The sequence below is a fragment of the Agelaius phoeniceus genome, chromosome 3, assembly GCF_051311805.1.
Source record: "Agelaius phoeniceus isolate bAgePho1 chromosome 3, bAgePho1.hap1, whole genome shotgun sequence".
In the NCBI taxonomy this organism is placed as follows: Eukaryota; Metazoa; Chordata; class Aves; order Passeriformes; family Icteridae; genus Agelaius; species Agelaius phoeniceus.
In genome coordinates, this window is record NC_135267.1 from 90404723 (window position 1) to 90427581 (window position 22859).

The 22859-nt window shown below is 38.1% G+C and overlaps 1 protein-coding gene across 2 annotated transcripts in view; it reads right to left on the reverse strand.

Annotated features, from left to right (window-relative positions):
* The window catches only part of CAMKMT (calmodulin-lysine N-methyltransferase), a 212623-nt gene extending 189881 nt beyond the window's left edge, over positions 1–22742 (reverse strand). For both annotated transcript variants that reach the window (XM_054629736.2, XM_077175840.1), the window contains exons 1-3: positions 22611–22742; positions 17066–17256; positions 8394–8458 (exon numbers count right to left, since the gene is read on the reverse strand). In XM_054629736.2, the coding sequence (XP_054485711.1) occupies positions 8394–8458; positions 17066–17256; positions 22611–22709 (355 nt within the window). In that variant the 5' untranslated portion in view covers positions 22710–22742. The remainder of the gene's footprint in view (positions 1–8393; positions 8459–17065; positions 17257–22610) is intronic.
* Positions 22743–22859: the final 117 nt, after the last annotated feature.

Sequence of the window (22859 nt, forward strand, 5' to 3'; positions counted from 1 at the left end):
TAAAAACTTTAAACAGATTCATGTTTTTCATTCTTTGGTTGCACATTCCATGATAAAGTATAACAATAAAAAATAAATTACAGATTTTAATTAAAAAACCATTCACTAGAGGAACAAGATAAGTGGCCTGTTTATAGGGCAGAAGGAGTAGATGTCTTGTATCAAAACTTCAGAAAGTCTTCTGACAATTTCATAACAAACAGGTTAAATAAAATTTGGTTAAATGGGTGAAGAAAACTGACTCTGGAGAATAATTGGAATAATTCTCAATTGTTTGCTATAAAAGCAGGTGAATTTAACAGGTGGATTTTCCATAAATGCCTACACCAGACTGTGCTTTGTTCTATGTTTTCATTGATCATCTAAAGGAACATGTCCATTAGCGATTTATCAATTTTAGAAGTCCAGGAAGTTGAAAGACAGGCTTCAAAAGATAAAAGCAATGAACTGGGAGAAGTCTGGAAACAGGAAGTTCAACAGGGACAAACACCAGGTATTCAAATTGGGTAAGAATAATCTGCTACATAAATACACAGTCAGGAATAACTGATTCCTTCTGAAGAGGACCAGGATTTTATGGCAAGTCAACAGCTCAACAGGAGTCAAAGTCATGCTGTTGGTAAGAGGAAAATTCAACATTGGGATTACAGGCTGTAAAACACAAAATCTCCTGGTTTACTTAGCATTATAGAAGTCTCAACTGGAATACTATGCCCAGAGTTGACAATCACTCTTCAAGAAAGGTACAAGCCAAATGTACAGAGTCTAAAGAAAAGTCAGAGCCTAGCAAAAACTACAGCTTATGAAAACATGATAGAATTTGGCTTGGTGGATGTAAGTAGAAGAAGATATAGGCAAGGCCATGTGATGATTTAATATACCTAAAAAGCTATTGCAAAAGAAAATTTCAGTTTTGCCAAGGATCAAACCAGTAATAAGTTTAAGCTTTAGTAAAAAAGGCTACCATTAGATATGAGGAGATACTTTCTACCAGTAAGGAGAGTAGATGTGAAATCATTGCTAGAACCAGTATGTTCTAAATCATTGTTTATGGGATAGTCACTAAAACCTTCTGCAAGTGGGCTGCAGTCTTAATTAAAACCACAAGGCTGAACTCCAGTAATTCTAACAAACTTACAGTTATTGTTCACACATTTTTTGTTTACCAAAACACTTGTATAGGAGGGTCTTTTAAGCCACTAAGTTTACCAAAAATTAGTCCTTTATATATCTGAAATAATGTCTTATCCACTTCATTCCACATTATTGAAAAATATTTTTAAAAGGATACCTTAAACCTGATATAATTTAATTTAAATGCACATACTCTCAATAACAGTATTTAATTTATGAAGCTAAATATACTAGAATCTACACTGAATTTTCAATACTACTAATTTTGAATACTAGATCTACATTGAATTTTCATCTGGTCATTGCTATGTAGATCAGTTTTCATCATATTTTTCAGTCAGAACTATCATCACAATGAACAATCAGACAAAACATTTCAAATGGATATATTCACCAAAGGTTTCAAGTTCTCACTTCCAGAAATATTTTACTCAAAGTAGGGTCTTTTTAATACAATTTTAGGAATTGGTGTTAAATTGAATTGGAACCTTTTACTGTGACATTTTCAAAAGAAGACATGAGTTGACCCATTTGAATATGATTTTTTAAAATTAAATACAGTGCAACTTTTGAAAAGTTCTCTAAACCAAACTTGAAACAAAACCAAAACAAGGTTCAAGTTATGCATAACATTTCAGCTGCATTTGTATAAAGAAAACAAATAACAAGGACTGCCCTTGCTGCCTCCACACCTCAGCCACTGATGGGGCTATAACACAGTACAGAGAAATGCCCCATCCAATGTGCATGTCAGAAACCACCAGCATCAGGTGCTGGTGTCAAACAGAAGGGAGATCTCAGCACTGAGAAAAAGCAGCACTGAAAGCATGGCTAGAACATGGCAAGTGAAAGGAACTGTGACAACAAAATGAATTATTACAAAGAAGCATGCAAGTTCCACACAAATGGTAACAACCCAGTGCACATCAAACCCATTTGAAACTATTTACTTCAATTATGCTCAAATTTGAAATGTTTTTAGAGAAAACTTTAAAATGTTTTAAAAGACTAAGCTGAATTAATAGCACAGCACAACTTAAAGGGATGCTTACCATTATCCTGCCCTATCTCAGTTAAAGAGGTGACTAAGAGAAGTTGCCTAAAGCAGGAGTAAAGCCCATAAAATTAATTAAAATCATTCATACTTTCCTTCTACCAAGCTACTTTAATGTGTTATACTGTACTTTCATAGTTTTAATTAATGTAAATCAAAAGATCCAATTTCTCATGGTAATCCATTTAGAATACATGGAATATTTTCAAAAATACTTCACATTGTAGAAGATTAGCACAAGTAGTACACTTAGAAACCTACTAATGCCAACTACTTTTTAAAGATTAAGACAACAGATGATGCCAAAACATAGCTAATCAGAGTGCCAAGGTACAAAAAACTGCTCAGCAACACAGAAAAGTAACTGCAGTTGCTCTGAGAGATTCACATATATTTACCAAAAAGGTTCTCATTGGAATAACCTGAACAGGAGAACCAGTTCCTACAAAAACTTCAATCTGACCCAGCAAGAAAGAGGGTACTCAGAAGAGCTAAACTGGGCTTCTTCACCTCCTACTTCCCTAAGCTAGTGCCATGCTTGAAAGCAGAGGGGAAAAAAACAGATAATGTCTGGAATACATAGTAGGAAAGAAGGACTTTAGATGAAAGGGAAACTGACCACAGTTATGACTTCTCTTTTCACACACAGGTTCCTGATAGAAGATTTTAGCGAGTGGGGAGAAGCTGAATATTTCAGGACAGTACCTAAAACAGACAAAATCACTGATGTTCCATCAGAGAACAACCTCATAAAAACAATTCTGGTAGCAAGAGTAATTTAAAAGGTGCCTGCTTCTCTCCATATACTTATTTTCTGCTCCATTCCATATGCCTTATGTGGGTTATGTCAACGTGACTGCTTGGGATGATGCTGTAAACTGAATCATTGAAGTGAATTGGATGAAGGAGAGAGGGAGGAAACAGCTGGTTTTTCTTAACCCTGATCATGAAATGTTTTATTTAAAAGGAAGCTGCATAGTGAATAGTAAATTGTAGGTATCACAAATACAATATTTCATTCAAAACAACACATATCGTTGCTATTCAAACACTCTTCCAGACAATTTATTTTTTGCTGAAGACTTCCAAGGGGCTCTGAGGTTCTGACATGGTAAATCATTTCAAACTGCCACACCAGAGGAATGAGAGAAGGCTCAGAGGACAACGGGTGGCAGTTTCTTCAGGTGAGAATACTGACTGAGGCATGGAAGGGCAGGAAGCATATTCCAGCTGGCAGGCTTTTCACTGATCACCAGATGTTTACTGATCACCAGATGTTTACTCAAAACAATGTGGGAAACTTCCACAGCAGCAGCTGAAAACTGTTGATTCCAGGTAACATTCCATGCAATACAGGAGTGCCTCTGCTGCCATAAAGGATGTCATCTGGTGACTGCCCCCAGGTAACTTTATGGCATCTATCCTTCCAAACATGATCATTCTGTAGCTGCCATCATCTATCCATTGAGGAGTGCACATATCTGAGGCACACAGTGAGAGCTCTGAAGAAACAAGTAGCTTTCTAAACCCATCATCATATACCACCAGAAAGAAAATATTCTTCTTGCTTTAGTTATTTGAGAAAATAGAGGAAAGAAGAAAAGGTTCTTTGTTTTAAAGAAAATTTTAAAATATTTTTCTTAAGTAAATTTTAAATGAAGTTGCATAATTACCAGTTTTAAGTATCATTTTAAAATTAATATAAACTGAAAAAAAAAAAAGTGAAACCTAAACAGAGAAAAATAATTTGTTTCCTTCTTGATTTTTGTTTCCAAAACACCTCGATACAAACTCGAAAGTTAAGAAAAAAATCATTCTCTTATGTTATTTTCATGAAAAATATTATATGAAGGGCAAAAATATTCTTCAGTTTAGCTAGCTTATTTATTTTGGAAACATATTTTAAAAAAAATCCATAAATAACAAATTTTTCAAAAAAACTTGTTGCAGAGACTAGAACTTCTAAATGTAAAATTATCATAAACAAAAACAGCTCTAAAGATGTTGAGTAAGTGTTTTGTAACAGTAGCTATAGCCAGACACTATGTTTTCATGAAATTAATGAAATTATGTAACATTTTCCACCAATTAAACTATTAAAATAAAAAAGTCAAGAAAGGAGTGAGTATATAATTCTACTTTTCCTGGATTTCACGTAGAGTAGCTGTTTTCCTCTATAAACAGAGGCAACAAAATTTAAAATTATCCTGTTTACATCTATCCCAAATGCAAAGCCTAAGCGTTTACAGGATCTACTTGCCTACAGGAGCAACAATTTTGGAGTGTGTGCCTGGGCAGCTCTGTAACTGTAGCACCCTCTGCTGCTCTTTTAGTTCTAAAACATATAATTGTACACTCAGCCAAGTAGAAAATAAAATTAGTATGTGTTGAACATGTTGTTTCTTGAAATTATTAACTAATGCTATGTGCAGTTTACAAGAAAATGTTTTGCTATTACATATAGTATATTTTCAATTTTATACTATTTGAGCATTCTGGAATATCTTGTTTCTGTGATAACATCAGACAAAAGCCTGCTAGATGAACATTCAAAAATATGCTGTATTTCACTTATTAAAATTCTCCTTTACACAGCCTGTAGCTTGCTTAGACTGGGGGCATATAGTAAAGAGGTTTCCATTTTGGCCCTTTTCATTTCACTTAATCTAAATGTTTACATAATCTGCAATGATTGTTTTCTGGGATAGAGTCATAAGCACTTCAGTTATAACTGCTTTCTCACACTTGGAAAGGCAAGGGACGGAGACACTCTCAAAAGCTCATCCTTGCAGAATTTTCCTTAATTTTTGGATGATTTCTTCTGCCAGGATGAGCATGCGGTTCCAGGGGCCAACTGATGCTATCCCATAATGCCACCACCAAACCCTCTGCCTGGGATCCATCAGTTCTTTTAAAGGACTGTCTCAGGACCAGAGATGGTGTCAGGTTGTACCCTCTTTTTAACAGCTGGCATATTGTTGTCTAAAATGAACAGACTGATCCTTTCCTTCATTCCAGTCCTTTTTTCCCTGCCTCCTGTTTATGCATAGAATTAAAGCTGAAGGAAGTACATTTAGCACTGCATCCTGTCTGTGTGGAGAATTCATTTAGAGTTTTCATGTGGAAACCACTCTCCCACAAAGGATGAGCAGAGAGAAAAAAACTTCCACATTTTTCTGACAAAGTGAAAACCCATTGCAACTTGCAATGTGAATTTTCATTCACAATGGCAATCCTGCAGTGCAAATGCATCTTCAGAAATCTTTTAAAAACAGACAGAATACAAGTGTAGGTATACAAATACAAAGTTTGAACAAGCCATTGTGCAGAGGCAATTTTCAAAGTTAACAATTGAGACCCTGCAATACACCACTGACAGCTACTGCAGCTGGCTCCCCTTTTATCTAGAAGTCTTTCTGGTGTACAGCAGCATTTTTGGAAGCAATCACAAGTACTCCTCAAAAGCTGCTTATGGATATTTTATATAATGCTGCCAGCTAGTGGCACATCTTGTACTGACTTGATACCTACTGGGAGTATGGAGACAGTGGTATTAACTGGAGTCTGCTCTACCACTTCTCTTTTGATGGCTTACAGTGATGTGGCTGTCAAAAACTATAAGCACAGAGATCAGCAGGGCAAACAGAAATACCATAGAAACAGACCCTGAAAGAGTTTGTTTTAACATAAAGTACTCACTAGAAGAAACAAAAAAACTCCCCCCAAACTACAAAAACCCTGTTATTTGAAACAAATTATTATGTTTAAAAACAAAATTAAGTTTTTACAAAAGCTAATCTGTTTCATATAAAATTATTTCATAATCTACTAACTTCTAGAAAAAACATTGATCTTGCTGGTAAGTATTCAGTATGGCAACCAAAACAAACGCCCAGAACGCAAAAACATTTCCCTGTTTTGTGGTAAGTCAGTCCAAGTCATTAAACCTTAAACTTCATTTAAGTGAAGTTTAGTGGCCAGTAAATAAATGCTAGCTATGCAGTGTGCCCCAAAAGAACATAGCACATTGAGTTCTGGCTAGCTCCATTAGTATTAAATATTAGGAGAAATAATCTGATACTGTCAAAGACTATTTCAGAAATATCTGGGGGTTTTTGAGTACACTATGATTTGATAATAAAAAGTTCTTCTAGAACACTACAGAAATTATAAAAAACAGTCAGCCTAATTTTAGAAAGACAACAGTAGTTACCTCTGGGGGTAAAAGGAGGCAACACAATACCCTCATCATTTCCACAGTGGGCTAACACAAAGAGAGTCAAGAAATACACAAGAAAAGATCAAAAAAAAGACCCAATTTGAATTAAGGGATAACGGGAGCACGCAGAAATTCCATCAGTTATGACCCAAACAGAGCAGCTCACTAAACATATGACTGGGAGAACTTCACTATGATGGTGTAGCAGGCACATAGCTATTCTGGCTTGGATACTGACAACATCTATTCCATACAGGTGGTAGCAAAAAAGTGTCATTATTGCACTCAAAGCCAGTAGTGCATGCTGCCAGAAGATAATAATTTCACAGTTATGCTAATAGAGTGTAATCTAGAGTGCATAGTAAAATAGGCATAAATCAGTAATATGTAGATCCATACAGACAGACACTTACAGACAAAGACATTTAAAAATAGGGAAGCAGTGAATCTGGAAATGACTTGGCAAACGCTGTATATAATAACACAGCATGAACCCGCAAAGCAATTCTGAATCCAAAAGGACAAATGTGAATCTTTGTATAAACAGAGAAACACTGAGAACCACAAATGTCATATTGCTCCAGTGTTAGCACTGGTGGTGTGCCTATTAGAGTGTAAGTCTTGTTCTACCATCTGCAATCAATAAAAAAGTACCTGAAATACTGCAAGAGGAGCTGACAACACATCTATCAATAGGAAAGCATACAAGAACTTTAGCAGAATAAATTCTTTGTGTTAACAAGGAAATCTGTGTAGATTGAGCACAAACTCAGTACACAAAGAACAAGAAATCTTGTAACCATATTACACTGTACTGATTCATTACCTGAAGCACATTTAGACACACACACACAAAGTATTTTCTCTGCTGTTCAAAAGAAATAGTTAAGTTGTTATATAGTTAGAACTAATAGAACTAATGTTTATTCAAACATAGCTTTGGAATACTAAGACTGGAAATTTGAGATGAAACATATATATCAAAACAGTTCTATATCATTGGCTTGAGGGGGGGGGGAAATATGTGTATATTTCTTTAACATCTGGCAAACTTTACCAACTTTATTCTATCAGTTTTCTTCTTTGAAAACAAACAAACCAACCTGAAAGATAAGGCAGAATAACCAAACAACAATTATATGTATATCTCTAAACGTTAATTATATAATAGTAATTACTCATCACATCAAAAATGTTTCAATGTTGGCTCAGCTTTGTTTCCACCACCTACCACAATTTGATAATTCAAGTCCATTAATAGCACAGATAATTTTATTAATAAGTATACTGAAGCAGAGCCATACTGGGTCAGACATTGATAGCCCACTTAGAGCTCATCTTGCCTCAGGTTAATGCAGCCAGTAACTGATGCTTAGACAAGAGTGAAAGATCAGGACAAACATATCATCCCACTGCCCCATTAATTCTCCTAACACCCAGCACTTCCTAAGCCATAAGTGATGTCTGTATATTTAATAGTCACAGTAAATTTTTCTTGCACAATTTTCCCCCTTTTTGAATTTATTTCATGTTTTAGGATCCAAAACATTCTGTAGGGAGGAATTTCACAACTTGACTGAGTGCTTTCTTTTGTGTTTCTCTGGTTCAAGTTTGTTCTGTCCAAGCTAGAAGTACCCCTGATTGCTTCCCATGTTCCTGCACTGCTGTTCCTCACAGAGCCACTGCTGGCCCCTGGCCAACACAAATCAATGGGCTAAACTAATGTTTTATCCACTCCAGTCCAGTTGCTCTAATGTTCCCACCATAGCCACAACAAAAAATAACCTGCACTGGGAGAACTTAAGGGTGTATCCAACACAAACAATGGTGCTACAGAAAACTGTAATGCTATGGTAACCCTGACCACAGTAATGCAGTTTCCCAGCTAAATTAAATGGTTATTGAGGGCTCATACAGAAATGTTTTATATTGGTGCAGTTAAACTTCTATCAACATAGTACTGTACTTAAATAAACAGTGACTTACAGACATTCCCCGTGTTGTCAAAACTTGTAAGAACATCTTTAACATTTAACAGGCCATTGTGAAATCTGGAAGAAAACAAAAAAAGCAGCTTTACTAATACATAAACCATCAAAAAAAACCCATCTTCAAAAAAGAGATTTACTGTATGCATTCACTTCTCACCATCCTCTTTCACAGTGAAGCAGCAAATAGGTACTACTGTAGCCACCAGGGGGAAAACAAGGGGACATTCACCAGTCCTCAAAGTCCCAGCACTGAAATCCATTAATCAGGAGGATTGTGTTTCTCAGAAACTACTATCAGGAGGAAAACATTACCAAGGAGCATCAATTTTTATTTAGTTGTGGAAGTTACATAGAAGAAAGGAGGAACTTTGGTAAATCGATTTCTTTGAAAGGGAAAACCCATAAAGTATTTTTGAACAGCAGCTGTATGCACATTCCTATTTTCTCCCACAAAATCAAGAACACTTAATTAAGTTAATGCCAATTAATGTGTTCAGTTAACTGTATTTTTTTTTGGTTTTACATTTGCATAACCCATGTGAAATGAACATTCATAAGTGGGGATAATAAATAAATTACCTAAATTTCATACACCAACTGTGAATTTTACAATGCAGTGAGCAAAATACTGACAGCAGCAGAAAGAATAAGCACCAAAACTGAATAAAAATTCACCTAAGATTTGCCTTCAAATGGGAAGTGGTAGACACATTAAAAAGCATCTAATTTTGTTTTAAATATTCCAAACTAATCTAAGCCCAAAATGAACAAAATATTAGTCTCACACTTTACAACAATCAGATCACACAGCTGTTTCACAAATGCATGACAGAAAATCTTGAAGGAATTCAGCAAGGCAGCAAAATATGAAAAGATAGGGTTTTAATAATGTTTCAAATATAGCTTCTAAGGCTGTTTGGGAACACATTAATTTGAAATACTAAAAAACATGCAATAAATCCCAGAATTTTAGCACCTACACAATTAGTTCTCATTCTCTCAGCTGTTCTTTCCTGAAGAAAGACTGCTGTAAGAATGGGGAGAAAAAAAAATCAATCATTCTGCAAACATGAAATTGCATAATTATTGTGAAAAGCCCACTATTTATAGCTTCTGATAAGCATAAGCATTAAATAAATAAATATTAACAAGTTAAATTTTGAAAAGCACCAAACAGCAACTAGACTAATTCTTAAAAAATGAAAATCAAATGGAAATCAAATCAACAAACTGAACTGAGCACATCAAAAGCCACAAAGAACTAATGAGAGATGTTACAAAAGATTCAACTGGACATGAGTGCTCTTCTCCCAGGTACACAAAACCAAACCAAAATTAATTGCCTTCTCTGCAGAGGAAGTCTACAAGAATGCTGATGGATCATATGGATTTTTAATGTACTTCTTTTTTGCAAGTTTGTTTTCCATCAAATTGGACAGCTGGTGCAAGGGAAGTTACAAGAAAGGAGATAGGTTTGGTAGTTCTGCCAGCCACAGAGCTGCCCTTTAAACTCTCCCCTGCTGACTCCTGAGAACCCTATAAACTCTAAGTCTGCATATATCTGGGGCTGGTGGGGGCTCTTACACAACTGTGAATGTCTCATCTCTAAATGAAAGCAAATGGAGGGTGGGAGATGCTGAGGAAGTAAAGAAATATTTTAATCTCTGTTGGTATGCAGGGTAATCTTGGGATAACATGTTTTGGTTTCTTCCCCCCCCCCCCGCCCAATTTCTTTATGTACATAGTTCATACCTAAAGGAGATTTATCATGTAACTCCCCAAGTGAAACAAACAGAGGTAAGGATAAAAATTTAGCAGTCTAGTACCAGTAGTTAACAGAATGAAGAAAGAAAAACAGAAGTAAGTGAAGTGTCCTGGTCTAGAAAAGAATACAATTTATATACTTCAGGGTCAAAAGGCAGGGAAACACAAAAAGGAGAAATTATAAAACCACAGCACTAGCCAAAACTGCTTAAAATTTGTGGGATCCAAAAACTGCGGAATTGAGCATAATCTCTTCCTGCAGACAAGTTTTAGGACTGAAGAAAGCAACATGCCAGCAGCTGATCTACTTGTGAAAGGGAGAACTCAGAAAAATGCACTTCCAAATGGCAACAGCCATGTTTCTCCATTGGGAGATCTGTACTTGTGGAGCATGCAGACAAACTCTGCACCAGGTATTCCCCAACTCTTCCATCACAGACTTAAAGTTACATGCACCTGTAAACACCTGTTCTTTATCCCCAAATTCTGCCATAAATAGTGCACCACTCAGTCCTGCACCTAAAAACCAGAGCCTGTAGTTTAGGATCCACTGCCCTGCACATACATCCTCAGCAGTTCTATAGCAGCTGCTGCTTCACTGTCCCATCCCCTCAGCTGCTCCTCCATCAGCAAAGCCAGAGAAAACTGCCAAGATACAGCACATCTTGTTTCCATGAGTGTCTGTCACCATCACAGCTTTCCACAGTGCAGCTGACAGAGTCTTAAGTGTCATGTGCACGGAATTACCAAAGTCAAGGAAAGGAATCAAAGAAGCTTGGGATTAAATCCCAACCCTTAAATTCCCATAAATTTCCACAAGTATCTCAAAATACAGAAGAACGTTAGCATTCAGTGCTTTAGAACATGTCATGGATGTCATACAGTTCTAAGAAGCTCAAAGCTCTGATTGCTGAGATCAACAAAGTACTTCAAAGAAGCACAGGTAAGCATCATGGAAAAAGTGAATTTTACGCTGGCGTGGGTAATCTGATTCACAGTGTTCTTATAATAAGTCTTCAAGGAACAACAGGCAAAAATTTCTATGGCTGAGGCAGTGAGTAATAGAAGACAAATCTATGAACAATAAACTAATTCAACTCATGTTTCTCCTGATACAAAGCAAAGCAGAATTCCTTGCTCTGAACTACAAATAAATCAACTTTGGATGAAGTCAGAGAGAGTGAGATCAGCCTTTAAATATACTAATGTTCCTTCCTCTCTAATTCAGGCAACACAAGTGGCAGACTTTTCCATGTATTTAAAAATAACTACGGATAGTACAAAAAAAAAACCCTTCAGTAGGTCCCTATTAAGGCTTGCTTTTCATCAACCATAATGAAACAAAAGTAAGTTCCTTCTTTCCTTTTATATTATTCTTAAACTGATGATGAAAAATAACACAAGTATGTGCCTATATTAACTTTAAAAACCTACAAAATCTAAGATAGAATACATTTCCACATAATATGAAAAGGGGAAAAAAACCAAACACATCACCATAAATTATTAACCTATGTACAAATTAAAAGTATATTTGTGAAAAATGAAAGATGGGATAATGGTGAAAAATTACTCTTAAGGTACTTCACAAAAAAGCTTGTAGTATATCACTATCAATTGTCACTGTCACTAAGAACCTCAGAGTTATCTGCAAACTTTGCTATCTATCAGATGCTCTTTCTGGGCCAGAGTATAGCAAAAACAGTGAACTCTTCTTTCATTCCAGTTCTAGATCCCAGCTTAATATGGCAAGAAATTGAAACAAAGCTTTTTGACTACAATTCTTTTTTACAAATACACACATCTTGGGCAATATGATGGAGCAGCCAGTGCTTGACCAGTGAATACAAGAAATACATTGCCAAATCACTTTTCATCTCTTTCCTCCATTTCCAGCTCCTAGGGCCAACCCTTTATGCTGCTAAATTCACACATTGTCTCTTAGCATGCAATACATGGAAGAAAGCAAGTTTGTCATATCCACATGAATTGTCCATAAGAAGTACGCAATATTCACTGAAATTTGTTTCCCTTCACTTTTTTTAATCTCTACCCCTAAAATAAAAAGCCTTTAAAATTGAAAATATTATTAGGAGAAATATCCAAGATGAACAGCCAATAGAATTCAGTCCTATACCATCTTCTAACACAGCTTGCACAGACAAGTGGTGTCTCTGCATGCCCCTCATTTCTAAACCACAGGTCTAGAATCATCTAATAGTTTCTGTCATATTTTTATCTGCAGGTTCATTCATATTCAGAATAAAGGCACGATATCTTGCAAAGTACACTAAACACCTTTTACAAAGATTTAACCCTCCCTGTAACCTGCTGACATTGTTCCTTTCAGTTCTGTACTTTAGTATTTGAAACAGCAAATGACTGATCAATGGAAAATATTTTACCACAGAAATAACTTATTTCTGCACTGTTTTCTTAAAATGAGCCTACAATTTAAAAGCAAATCCATACCCTGAAATAGAAAACCTGAAGATATTGATTGCTCCTTTTTTAACTCAAATAAAAGAACAATTTTCCTATCTAAAAGGCAGGCACCATCTCCACAGTGAGACACTGCATCTTTATGATCTGTAATCACTTCATTGCGAAAACTATTCATACAAAATTCAAATTTAAAAACACATATTCAGCACATGCATAATTTTTTAACAGCAAAGCGAAGTACTGCCACAGTTAAGAAGAACGTGAAAAAAAGCTAACAAACACACCTGCAAGTTTTGTAAATAAAACCACAGGGGAGATATGGAGACAGTGGTGCTATGTCAAGCTGCAGTGCTTGTAGCTCCCCCTGGGGATGGATGAGGAGCCAAGCGAGAGCTGATGGGTCAGGACTGAAGGGAGGGCAGGGACTGGTGACATTATAGTGGGGGTTTGCTACAGGGACACCAAGCAGATAAAACTCTCTGCAGACAGGGAGAGGAGCAGCCTTGTATTCACAGGCCCTGGTCTCCATGGGGACCTTCCACCTTCCCCATAGCTGTTGGAGAGAAAAAACACCTGGGCTTAAAAAATCCACAAGGTTCCTGAAATGCTTCTCTGTTCAAGAGGAGCTGACAAAGAGAAGTGCTGTGCTGGACTTTGTTCTTTCCAACAGGGAGAGGCTGATGGGAAACGTGAATCTCCAAGGAAGCCTTGGCAGTCAGGACCATGAAATGGTGGAGTTTGAGATCCTAAGGGCAGTGAGAAGGGTGCACAACAAGCTTGCTACCCTGGACTTCTGGAGAGCAGACTTTGGCCTCTTCAGGGATCTGTTCGGTAGAATACCATAGGATAAAGACCTGGAGAGAAGAGGGGCCCAAGAAAGCTGGCTAATATCCAAGGATCACCTCTGGAATGATGCATCCTGAACAAGAAGAAGTCAGACAAGAAAGCCAGGAGGCCTATGTGGATGAACAAGGTGCTCCTGGACAAATTCAAACACCAAAATGAAGCCTACAGAATGTGGAAGAAAAGTCAAGTAGCCTGTGAGAAATACATAGAAATTGTCTGAGCATCCAGGGTTCAGGTCAGGAAAGATAAAGCTCAATTAACATCATCAAGACAAGTAGGCAGTGTGTAGGAACATCAAATACAATACAAATCCAGATGAGGCTACACTAAGCAAATGATGTTTTTGATTCTAACACAAGAAATTTCATTTTCACTGCTAACAAAACCCCACATTCACCAGACACTCCTTTTGATACCCCAGAGCTACTATGAAGCACCTTAGTACCTAAACAAACCTTGGGACCACTTTCCAGCATGTATTACAAATCTACATTTCATTAAGCACACTGGATATCACTGTTTAACCAGAAGAGTTATGGAGATTTTTAAAATGAGTCGATGATATTTCACTTCAAGGATCTAGTCAAAACAGCACCTAAATTCAGCTTAAATTTTTTAAGCTGAAAATTGCCTTATACTGGCAATTTTGGAAGATTTGTTATGAAGAATGATGCAAGAAATATAAACTAGTGACAGAAAAACATGGCATAAGTTCTTCTTTCTGAGATATGAATCCAGCCTGAATTTAGTTAGAGAAACAGCAAAACCAACAAACTTCAGAAAAGCACACACATGACTGGTAGTTCCTATAAAAGCTTCTACTTTCCTGACAAACTGGTCCCAAGCCCCTCTAGAGCAGTAATTCCAGCTAGGTCATAGCATATCTGAATATACAATTTTATCAGTTTTGACAGCCCTTGAACTGATACAGCTTGACCTTTATACTCTTTGCCAAAAGCCACTAACAACCTTATGAACTTTCTTAAGTATTTAGTCTCGTCAAGATATTAGCTGACAACCCTTTTAACATCGAACATATGCAATGAGCTTTTTCAAGATGTTAATGCACAAAGAAAACAAATGTAGATGAAAATTCCAAAGCACTTTTGTCAAGATTTTAGAGAGGCCACAGCAACATTTTTTTCCCTGACAAAAAGATATAAAATGGTTTTCCTATTCAGGCATGCTGTTCTGGATTTACCTGACTGAAGCTATTGTTAATATTATGCTCTTGTTAACTTGCTAAATTGTTTCTGCTGTTAAATATTATTATAAATAAAATTTTGCCAGTGGACAGAGAAAAACCAGGGGAAGACTGTCAGACATACAGAGAATGCTTAAGTTTCCAACATATGATCAGTTTCCAAAGATCCAGGAATGCTTACTCCAAGAATTTTTATCTTTTAGATATGTACGTTTCAGCAAGAAGAACTGCTGCTTTATTATGTATGTTAAACTGTTAGGCTGATCCCCTAAATTACTGCTTTTGCAAAAATGGGGAAGAAACTTTATTTAACACTGACTCATGGTAAAGTCAGTTTTGTTGCAGTCTATTTATACCTTGTTCCTAGCAAAACCCACAGTATTTTCTCCTTCCTTTTTCACCTCCTGCAATATTCTGAAATAGTAAGTACACTCTATGTATTGTCACTGCCTCTATATGGAGAAGACATTTTAATATAGAAGTGTGTAAGACTAAGCAAGTTCTGATCATTATTCCTAAAACAATCAGTAATTACTATTTTTAGAGGTCACTGAATATCTTTCGGAAAGGAACAAATGCAGGGAAAACATAAAATAAAAATCCCCATCAGAAGACAATGTCCATATTGTCCTCAATATGCAGTTTTGGAAATGTGATGTGTGCCTGCTCCAGCACAGAACCTATACATTTCCACTGAACAAGATTAGAGAAACACAATAAAATAACACATAAATAAACATTCTTGTTCAAAGTCTATAGTTGAGCTGCGTTCAATTATCAATGAAACTACTATTAGGCAAATAATACCAAATAAAATGATGGCATAGAAAGTGATGGAAACAGAAGCACACAAATGCCAGAGCAGGATCAGTCTGACATTCCCTTGGCTTCTGTACTGCCAGCACAGGTGAACCTTAGCTCATCTCCTACCTTAAAACTCCAGACCAAGTAAATCAAGTGGAAGCGAGTGTTGCAAGCCATGACAGTGAACTAAAGGAGTTCAGGGTTGTATTGTAAGGGACTGCAGCCTTGTTCAGCCCAAATTCTACCTAAAAACCTTGTATTTCCTATCCCCACTGTGCCTCTGAGGACCTAGAAACAAGGAATAGGGGACACTGCACAAAGGCATTATGTAGACTGTCAGTGTTTGAATTAATCCACAGCATTCACTGGTGGTTTACAGGAAAAGTCTATACATGGAAAAACACTGCACCTACTTCTACTACAAACAACAGTTTTCCAGTGGAAAACTTTCCTTTTGAACCCTTTTAACATCCCTGATTGTAAGCCTGGAAAATGGAAAATTAGGACTTTATAAAGCTCTAAAGATTTTTGTTCTTGACTTTACATGGAGATGCAAACTTAAAATGATTTGCCTGTAGTGTTGTGGGGCTCCTTTAGTTTGCTTTGGTTTTTTCTCATTGGTTCATTTTAAAACTTTGTAAAAATGCTGCAGTTTAATAATGGTCACTTTTTTGTGTTAGATCTTAATTCCTAAGCTTCACCTTAATTTAAAGTCTCAGGTAAACAAAGATGCACTTCTTGATTTGGGCTCTCCAGAACACCTTCCACTGTGCAGACAATGCAAAATCCTCCACCTTCAGAGATCTAATTAGCTGCTGCAGAACAAGCATCAGTTCAGGGATTCTTAAGTTACTGTTGCAAACTTCCTGAGGCAAACCAAGTATGGTAGATACAAAACTGAACGTGGAAAAGAAGACCAAAGCAACAGAAAAGAAAAACAGAAACAAAAGCCCACAAACATTGTAATGAATGAGAGTTACAAACAAAGCTACTGAGAATTCAGTGAAATTCCTTCAGAGGGTTTTTTGGAGGGGAAGTAAGCTTTCTGTTGCTCTGTTTGTGTGCATGTGGACTTTCTAATTGTCAATTTCTTTAATAAAAATAATCTGCCTTAATATAAGATTACTTCATTAAGTATATATTATTTTGTAGGAATTTGGCTGCCAAATTACCATTGAGTTTTTTAAAAAAAGCACTAAGAAGAAAACTGAATAAAATTACCAAAAACCTTTTAGAACATTATTAATAACATCATGTCATAAAAAATTTTAAGACCATAAATAACTATGTTCAAGTTTTTTATATCCTATGTATAGCTGAAGAATGTCAAAACAGGAAGCTGTTAAAATATAAAATACATGCTCATATTTGCATTCTGTTTTAGCTACAAGCATCAGTATTTTCAGTCAAGCTCTGCCACTTCAGTGAAATGTACCAGAAAGAAGAGTCAGACAAGCTGCTTACTGTAACAAACAACTAAAAATAACATTTACCAGTTTATTTGTAAACTATGCCCTAGTTACACAAAACGGTGGAAGAACGACTGATGAGTTTTATATTTGAAGACCATTCAAGATCTTACTTAAAATTTAAATTGTGGTTACCTTAAGGAGACACTGTACTTGGGATAAAAGATGCTTCTATACTGAACCCAGGTCCCAGTTTCCTCTTCTGTACTCTGGTCTTCTGGTCCTCTTCTTGTCTGGTCTTCTATTGAAAAGAGATTGAATGATGCAAACCTTCTGACAGATATTTGTTGGAGATGCACATCTTTCAAGTGCTTTTTCCTCAGAACCTTTGAAATGAAGAACAAGTTAAATATTAACAATAAAACAATAAAATAACAAACCCTTTTTGAGTGAAGAGGGAAACCATAATGGATATGCTATCAGCTAGTAGTTATGAATAACAAAGTAAGTCAAGCCTGAACAAAATACAGTGGTATTATTGGTAGAGTCAAGAGATTGAGTTATGAATTATGTATTCAGTAACTAAAGCAAATGTACTGTATTCAGAAGTTCACAAAGTTGATTTTTCAACTCAAGCTAAAGCAAACCCATGCAAAAATTAGAGGGCCAAACTGGGTTCTTCCCATCCTCTCATTTTACCAAGTTTCACAGCCCAAGCAGTGCTCTCCCCAAGCAATTTCTCTGCCACTCACTGTCCCTATAGAGGGGGGAAATAGGTCAACAACAATCTTTTTTAGAATTAAAATGACAAACCCAAAACGTGATCATCAGGTGCCAGAGTGCTGTGTGTTCCCCTGACAAGATTCCTTCCTAGCCTAGAAATCTTCTGCTGCACACTTGCAGAGATGCTGCCAAAGTTGCCTAAGCTGAGAAAATTGCTTCCTATCCCAGGCCCCAGACTTTCAGACACCACAACTGTATATTCCCCAACCAGGCCCCCACAAGGGGACTGACATATGAGCCAGACTTCAGGTGAGCCCCAAAACACTCTGAGAGCACCAAGTTCAGTGCTAAGAGACTGAAGAATTCAAGGCAGAGACAGAGACAGAATGTCATCAGCATTTCTTAAATGATTAAAACACTTGTTCAGGAAAGTGAAAACGTGGGCTCTCTGTCCTGCCTAGTCTGCTGCACTCAGCCATCTTCAGGGAGTGAGGTATCAACCCCTCTGTGTAGGAGAACCCAGCACTCAGCTGCTTGAGCTGTGCCATTGCTCAGAAGACAGCCAGCATTTCCCTGCCACACAAAAAGATTTATTTCTAAGGGCTGTGATGTGGAAGGAAAGGTGTCCTAGATTTAACTTCTTTCTCCTAACATTGGAGAGAATACATAAATAATTGCCATTGCATTTTTAAAATTAAGGTGCATATGCAGTCCCCATTGATGGATTAAAAACAAAACAAAACAAAAACAACAGAGCAGAAAATAACCTCATGCCTATAAATTGATAGGGGTGCAAGGAAGAGCTTCATTGAGTAGGACAGCAGTGCAATTTACAAGTTTTTGTCACCTAGAGATAAATCAAATGAGAAACTCTCCAGAATTATGAAACTTGAAATAGAAGCTTTGCATACAGGATGTGTACAAAAAAAAAAAGAGTCAGTGATTTTTTTGCTGTACCCAACCATGCTTTAACTGAAAATGTACTCATGTACTCCCATTTAAAAGCCTTACAGTTTGGGGCCATGACCAAACTGTCATTATTATTATTTTGCAGGATGTTTGGAAGTACTACATATGTGAGCAGAACAATTGTATTTGCTACACTTTTGGTACTTAACAGCAGGTCTGAGACATCAGGCTTACTGCTTTTGGAGCTATTTTCATTGGCAGGTCTCATCATATGAAAAGCACAGGCATTTTCCATGAAGTATTAAAAATGCCTGGGTGCTGTCCACACTACTTTGTAACACGTGAGAAAAATACACACATGAAGGAAAATGCAAAAATATTAAAGCAGAGAACAAAATTAAAAGACCAGCAAAATTAAGACCTTCATGTAATAGCTGTGTGCCTGAAAACAAAATAGACTATCTTGTCATCTAAAGAAAACCAGCAAGACCTAATATGCAGAAAAGTGTGTTGTTTGGGGACTTCTTTAAAGCAATAGCAAACCATTACTAACAGGAAAAAAAAATACAGTGGCAACAACATTTTCCTATTTTTAGTTTTTGTTGTACAGAGACATCTTATAGCCACTCTGTAAAATTAATTCTCTGGGTTAGCAGAAAATCTCATGAGCATTTGAATACTCAAAAGAACATTTCTCCCACAGCCTCAAACAAAAATCAAGTGGTCTAATATTTGAAAATTACAACAGCAGGTCAAATATTTTAAAACCCTACTTATAACTGAGAAAATAGCACAGATGGAAAATATGTTGCATCATTTATATCTAACTGTGTGTTTTTTACATATGGATCAAAGGGGGTGTTTTTCAAGTCTATTCCTAAAAGGACCACAGTTGTGTTAAATAGGGTACAAAGATAAATTGCTGCTATAGAATAACCCACTGATAAAAACAAAAGGTGACAAACCTATCTTAACTCATCACCAAAAATGTTCTACAAAGATTCTGGCAAAATATTACCACAGATCTCAATTTCAATCCCCTTGGTATTTAATCACAGTATTAGTACCATGTTTAGGACTTCCTATAAAACCTAAAACTGGTTGATATCTCTTAAAAAAAAAACCTCACCAAAAAAGAATCTCCCACAAACAACATGGAGAAAGGCAGCCACCTGAAATTCTCTGTACTTGTATATCCTTGTGTTAGGCCTAGTTGCACTAAGAGCCAAATTCAGTAACAGCTTATGGTCTACAGACCTCTGCCAGTTCTCTGGCAGTGACTGCAACATGGTATTTTGTACATGCAAGAAAGTTTCTATACAATCAGCTACAACATAACCTGTAACTGCACTCTAAATATCATCCATAGGACTATAGTATTTATTTTTATAAATAATTTATTTAGCAAATTGTTTTATCCAATTGTAAATAATTTACAAGCTCAAGACTAACAAAAACATGGAGAAGAGATCTGAAGCACAGGCACCCTTCACAGAGAGAAGAGCATGAAGAAATGAAAATTAGTTTTAGAAATGCTTCTCTTCAGGAAAAAAGTGTCACTGACCTGTCCTCACTTTAGCTTTTATTTTTGAATTCTGGAAGTTAAAGTACATTAGCAGGTGACAACATACTCCCAGGCATGTGGTGTGGCTCTTGGGGATGGCCCTGTGCAGGACCAGGAAATGAACTTGATGATCCTTGTGCCTCCTTTCCTGCTCAGCATTATCTGTGATTCTGAGACTTGTGTGAGAAGAGCAAGAGGAAGGTAACAGGCAGGATAAACAAAAAAAGCTTACAGATTTCATGAAACTTTCTCTAGGGAGCAAATGTACATATAGGGAGGAACCTAAAGCGTGCCTATTGCTCTAACTTCCCTGCTGAAAACCACTGACTGGATAATGCCTTCAGCCACAGAGCCTGGCAGAGCTCAAAACACAGGTTTAGAGAACTTATCCAGTCATTTACAAATGCACAGTAAATGGGTAACTTCCCTCAGCATTTTTTTAAATGCAAAAAATACTTTTCTTGATTCTGACAGACTAAGTTTAAAAATATTGTCAAACTTCAAACTCAGTACATACACAAAACATTTCATTGATAAAGAGCACACAAGTAATTATGCAAACCCCTGGTTCTTTATGCTAGCTTCATAGGATACCTCATAAAAGGGCTTTTTTTTCTTAATTAAATCAGCGAGCATGCACTCAAGCATCCTTACCATAGTAAATCAATTTGTGTGTGCATTGAATGAAAGCAAATTCAAGATATAAACACACCACAGAACTGATTTCATGTAAGGCATTATTATAAGCAGTATGAAAAGTGCTTTTAAAAGCACTGTAAGAAACACTTTGACAGTGCTCCTTTAAAAATGGATTTAAAGGGAGGTTGATACCTTCTTCCAATCCATAGATAGATCTGAGCACCACTGCAGCAAAGAGCACAGAACTGATTTTTACTTCAGATGTACCAGTAAGATTAAATTGATCCTTGCTCATTGTACCATATAAAAATCAACAGAAAAGCTAAAGAACATGGAAAAACCAAGAGAATCTGCAGAGGTAAAGGTCACAGATACATGTAGTTTGAGAAAAAAAGAGAAGCCTTCTCCCCAAATACCTACATGCACTCTTCCACAACCCCACTCTATTGTTAAGAGACAGGAATATGCCAAAGGCAGTATATGTTGAGAAGGAATAACAGCTAGTACAGCCACTGAGTGCAGGTTACATAGGCTGCTAGAGCAGAAACCTACAAAGACAAACCTGATATTCCTACCAGTAACTTGGACGTTTCCTGCTTTGGAATATAATAAAACAGAAGTTGGTCCTGTTGAACAGGACTGGCAAATTTTGAAACCAAAAGCACACACAAAGTGCAATATTGATGTCCCCAGGCCTCCCACCGTGACCCGGCTGCAGGTAGGTGCCCCTTCCAATCCGGCTGCCATCACTGACCCAGTGCCACCCCTCTGCCCTTTCAGGGACAGCTGTCCACAGGCAGCTCCAGATGTCCTCTGCACAGAAACAAACACTCAAGTGAGAGCTGTAAATTTCACATCCCATAACAAACAGCCATGAAAGAGACTAGAAGTTTTAAGCCTTTATGCCTACACTCGTCTGAAGAGGAATCCTCTCCAACCTTGCACTGCTCTGTAAGGGTCTAAAACAGTGTGGAGGGCTGCAGCTGAGGAGCTGCCGTTTACCACAGCACAGGTGTCACCACTTGCTCCTTCTTCCTCCTCACCTTCCTCCAGGCACAGCCCCTCAGCAAAATGCAGTTTTCACTGCCAGGTGAGCGGGGTCTCACCCCAGCTCCCCACCTAAGGCAGACTGGGGGAGTAGGGAGCAAAGAGTAGGAATGAGGTGGCAGCCACGACAACCAGCCCCAGCGGCATTGATGGAAGGTGTAAAACCATGGCCTGAAAATCCCAAGGTGCCCTCGGGCAGTGGGGGTGCCAGTGGGATGCTGATCCTCCTCCCTTAACACAGGCCATGGACAGTTTTGGGGATCTACTGGAGGCACACTTTGGAATCATAAAATCACAGAACAAGCTGAGTTGGAAGGGACCCATCAGGACCATCGAGTCCAGCTCCTGGCCCTGCACAGGACACTGCAAGAGTCACACTGTGTGCCCCAGAGCGTTGTCCAAACTCTATCAGGCTTCAACTCTTGTCAGGCTTGCCTGACACCGCTTCGCTGGGAAGCCTGTTCCAGTGCCCAGCCATCCTCTGGCTGAAAAACCTTTTTCTAACATCCCACCTAAACTTCCCCTGCACAACTTCAGGCCATTCCCTTAAGTTCTGCCACCGGGTCCGAGAGTAAAGTGATCAGTGCCTGCCCCTCCGCTTCCCCTATCTTTAGAGAGGGTCGGGTGCATATATATATATATATATATATGTACATATTTCTATTATCATATTTCCCAGGGAGAGTGCTGCAAGCCCCTTTACATGACCCCCCCACATGTGCCCGGGACCCGCCGCACCGCCGCTGGGGCACGGCCCGGCCCGAGGGAGCACGGAGAGCCCCCGCGCTCGCTGCCCTCACGCTGCGCCGCCGCCCGCCCGCCGCGCCATGCCGCCCCCCGCCCGCGGGCTCCCCCTACCTGTCCGAGCAGCCGCCAGCGGGCTCGGGCCGCCGCCGCGCCGCTCGCCCCGCACCTGCCCGCGGCGGGGCGGCGCGGGGAGCCGGCAGCCTCGGCCATGCGGCTGCGGGAGCGCTGGGAGCTGGCGCGGCGGGAGAGAGGGAGGGAGGCAGCGCTGTCTTGGGCGGCGGGGCCGCGCCGCTGAGCATCCAGCGGCTGCGGGACCGGCCGGGCTAGGGATGGAGCGGGAGGAGGGGCGCGGCCATCTTT